Consider the following 4,291-nt stretch of genomic DNA (forward strand, 5'->3'; position numbering starts at 1 on the left):
CAACTCAAAACTGACAACACATTGGACTAAATCATTCTGTAACCTTGGTAGGATTTCTCCATCAATTACCTTATGAGAAATTGCATTGAGGAATGCACATAGCTTCACAATGGCTTATGAACATTCCCTGGTAGAAGCCCCCTCAATGCAGCCGAAAGCAGTCGCGTCATAATCACGTGGCAGTCATGAGACTTTAGGTTCTGGAATTTTTTTCTCTGCCATATTTATTATTCCCTTTATATTCGACGTGAAGCCAGACGGGACCTTGATACTGAGCAGGGATTCAAAAATGATTTCCTTCTCTGCTCTGGTAAGAGCGTAGCTAGCAGGACCTTGATACTGCTTTGGATGCATGCCGTCTTTTTCATTCACACGTTGCTGGTCCTCACGTGCCTCTGGTGTATCTTTTCTCTACCCGTACACACCCAAGAAGCCCAGCAGGTTCACGCAAACATTCTTCATCACATGCATCACGTTGATTGCAGAGCGGACCTCTAGGTCTTTCCAATATGATAGGTCCCAAAATATAGATTTCTTCTTCCACATGGGTGCGTGTCCCTCAGCGTCATTCGGAACAGATTGTCCGCCAGGACCCTTTCCAAAGATTAGTTGTAAATCCTTGACCATATCAAGTATATCAGCACCAGTATGGAGGATGGGCTTCTTCTGGTGATCTGCCTCACCTTTGAAATACTTACCATTCTTTCTTAAGGCATGCTTGGTCGGAAGAAATCGACGATGTCCCAGGTACAAACCACTCTACTTCTAGAGCATTGGAAATGAACTAAACTAGCAGTGAGAGATGAAAGGATGAAGTTGCTAACGTTTTAGAACACTTGTGTAGTTGGTGTGCCGCCAAAACTAGACAAATCTGGCGGGAAATGTAGCTTGGAGGTCGAGCTTGGAGACGAGAAAACTTAAATGTGGCTCGGACATTTCATCGAACACCTCATGTGCATAGATAGGAAAAGAACAAAGCAGCACACACATCCACACCCTTCCACGGTCAAAAAACAGAGGAGATGGGGGGAGGGGGCGTGGATATATATAGGCAAAACTTTAGTCCCTGATTATCTCTAGAGCCGGGATTAATGGCCTACCCTTTAGTCCCGGTTCCAGACACCAACCGAGACTAAAGGGCATCAACCCCTTTAGTCCCGGTTAATGGCTGGAACTGGGACTAAAGGTCCCCGCCGAATTGGGACTGATGCCTACCGAGGCCCGGCCGGCGTCCTAGCCTCCCGAACAGGGACTGATGCTCCCATTATTCCCGGTTCGTAACACGACCGGAACTAATGCTCTGATCTGCCCAGGACCAAACCCTGTTTTTAATTACTAGTGGGTTAGCACTGGCTCAAGACCTGGACGTGAACATATTTTAGCATCAGATAGCTGTTCAGTGGTGCAGGATATTCACAATAGAGCTGAAGGAGTGTACGGTGCAATCATTAAGGAGATTAATAACACAAAGTCTTTATTTCATAGCTGTTCTTTTATCCATGAACATAGGAATTTTAACTTTGAGGCTCATGGCCTAGCCAAACACGCAACAAGTTTAGGTACAGGACGCCATGTTTGGCATGGGCATACTTATGACCCAATTACTGAATTCAAGGCGCTTACTAGCAAGGATTATGCATTCGAGGAAACTAGCAAGGATTATTGTGGTGACGTATATATAAGCACGTTGCAGATGGATCATGCAGCGGTGGTGCGGACGCTGTGGAGGACCACAGTCTCGACGGTGAGACCGGGGCCGAAACCAAAGAGTACGCCCCAGTCTAGGCCCTCGCCGGTGGTGGCGTGTCCGTCCTCAGCAGAGCGCTTACGCATCTCGTCGAGGATGAAGAGCACACAAGCGCTGGACATGTTGCCGTACTCGGATAGGATGTGCCTGGTGGCACGCATCCGCCTTTTGTCCAGCTTGGCCTCTGCCTCCACCATGTCAAGGATGGCCGGACCACCAGGGTGAGCCACCCAAAAGATGGAGTTCCAGTCATCGATGCCGAGTGGAGCGAAGGCGTCCTCTAGCGCTTGTTGGATGTTTTTTGAGATGGCTACAGGCACATCCTTGTGGAGGTGGAAGGTGAGCCCAACCTCCCGGAGGTGGCCCTTGATGAAGCCATCCGTGTCCGGCAGTATTGTCTGGCTCGCCGAGACAAGTTGGAACAGTGGCCTTTCAACAAGCACGTCGGGGTCAGCGCCCACGACCACGGCAGCTGCCCCATCGCCAAAGAGTGCCTGGCCAACCATGGAATCTAGCTGGGTGTCACATGGGCCACGAAAAGTCACGGCTGTGATCTCTGAGCAGACGACGAGCACACGCGCGCCACGGTTGTTCTCTGCAAGGTCCTTGGCCACGCGGAGCACCGTGCCGCCAGCAAAGCAGCCTTGCTGGTACAGCATGACGCGCCTCACGGACGGGTGGAGGCCGAGCATCTTGGTTAGCTGATAGTCGGCACCCGGCATGTCTACGCCGGAGGTGGTGCAGAAGACGAGGTGCGTGATCTTGGACAGTGGCTGGCCCCATTCCTTTATGGCCTTATGTGCCGCCTCCTTCCCGAGCTTCGGGACCTCGCCGAGCACCATGTCTTGGCGCGCATCCAGAGACGGCGCCATGTACGCGCAGACGTTGGGGTTCTCCTTAAGGATCTCCTCCGTCACGTGCATGTACCTCTTTCGGATCATCGACCTGTCACCTGCACACATAAACCATAGATGTATCGACATCGACGGGAACAGCGCCCATGATGTCCAAGGCACGTCTGTTAGCTCATCAGCAAATGATTCATGAGTTAATAAATTAGCTGTGCGACTGTTCAGTATAACTAGAGTCAAGTCGAGTCATGCAGTTGACACATAAGTCATCAACTAGACGCACGAGGTGCACAGGGTACACGGACTATATTGAAGCGACTATATGACTATTTATGTTATGGGCAAAAGTGACAAAAGATAAATTTATTTATTTCTCTACCGAAGATAAGTGACCTCACTGAACGAGGACACTGGTGCAGGTTCTCAATGTGTAGCGCTTTTCCAAAATTTGATGGAACTTCAGAGATACGTATAGCGCATCAGTCACATGCTGCCACACATGCATCAGTCGCGTGATGCAATAGTAGTCTAGTACTCACATGCATCAGTCGCGTGATCCACTAGTACTCACATGCATCAGTCGCGTGCTCCCACACATGCATCCGTCACGTGATAGATATACTTACACATCCTCTGGAACTTGTCCTTGAGATCAGTTAGGTGTTCGCTGTTGGTGATGCGAAAGTAGTAGTCCGCGTAGTCCGCCTGGTACACGCAGTTATGCGGCGTCGCCGTACCGATGGCCAGCACCGTCGCCGGGCCCTGCGCCCTCTGCATCTTCATCACTTCGTCCACGGTCACCGCCGCCGCCATCTTCGGCAGGGATGTCTAGTGGCTACCTAGCTAGTAAGTGTGCGCGTGCGTGCGTGTATTTGTGTGTGGGCGCGCTCGGATGCCATTTACTTGTGGGCGCAACGACTATATATAGGCTGTGGCTGTAGCGTTGGCATCATTCCAAGGAAAAAGAGAGGCTAGGGTAGATACAGGCCGGTCGAATAAGTAACATACGTAACTCCCTGGCGGCCGGAAACCTAGCCGCCGCCAGGAGAGGCCCTCTTTCAGCGTTATCCTCCGGCGGCTCCCCTCCGCCGGCGACCTCGGACATTGGTGGTAGGGGGGTCGCCGGATTCACGCGTGTGAATTGTTTTTACTCTCTTGTAGTCTAGGTTTTTAGGTTGTTCATCATCTTGGCTTCGACGGCGACGATGACGACGCTGAATAAAGATTTCTCGGATCCTTTCCTGACGAGGCCATCGATCCTATGATCGGGGATGGTTTTGGAAACCAGTCTGTTCAAGTAAGTATGGCGTGGAGGCGGCGGCATCCTCGTGGTGGACCTATGTCCTCGGGCTTCGCCGTTGCGACGGCGTTTGCTCCAGCGTCGCCGCGGAGCCTGGGAGGTAGTCCGGAAGCGGATGAAGATTGTGGTCTGCATCGACGACATTTAGAAGACGGAACGTGTGCTGGGTTCGTGGTTCGTGGATGGCAGGTATTGTTTCCTCCTTCGCTGTCTTAGTCGTGGTGGGGTGTCAGATCTGGAGTTCGATGGCGTGTCCAGGGTGTTGCCCCGGTCTGATTCGTTCAATGGCAATGGCTTCACTTTTGGTGAGCCACCTTGCAGGTCCGCAAAGCTGCATATCAGCGATGGAGCCCTGTCGAGGTCGTGTGAGTAGGTGATCCGTTATTCTTTTCT

At 51.5% G+C, this 4,291-nt stretch overlaps 1 protein-coding gene across 1 annotated transcript; it reads right to left on the reverse strand.

The window, feature by feature from the left end:
• Positions 1-1,457: 1,457 nt before the first annotated feature.
• On the reverse strand, positions 1,458-3,504 carry LOC109768286 (chalcone synthase 2). Its single transcript, XM_020327019.4, has 2 exons — positions 3,225-3,504; positions 1,458-2,699 (listed from the first exon to the last, which is right to left on the reverse strand). Exons 1-2 carry the CDS (start codon positions 3,409-3,411, stop codon positions 1,699-1,701), a joined length of 1,188 nt encoding a protein of 395 aa, XP_020182608.3. The 5' UTR covers positions 3,412-3,504; the 3' UTR covers positions 1,458-1,698.
• Between the last annotated feature and the right edge of the window lie 787 nt (positions 3,505-4,291).

Source organism: Aegilops tauschii, chromosome 5, assembly GCF_002575655.3.
Source record: "Aegilops tauschii subsp. strangulata cultivar AL8/78 chromosome 5, Aet v6.0, whole genome shotgun sequence".
NCBI lineage: Eukaryota > Viridiplantae > Streptophyta > Magnoliopsida > Poales > Poaceae > Aegilops > Aegilops tauschii.

What these genes read in the sequence shown, in the direction of transcription:
- LOC109768286 (XM_020327019.4), bottom strand. Translation starts at nt 3,411, where the DNA reads ATGGCGGCGGCGGTGACCGTGGACGAAGTGATGAAGATGCAGAGGGCG. An exon ending in GGACAAGTTCCAGAGGATGT is followed by an intron (nt 2,700 to 3,224) that starts GTAAGTATATCT and finishes TTATGTGTGCAG; the next exon opens with GTGACAGGTCGATGATCCGA.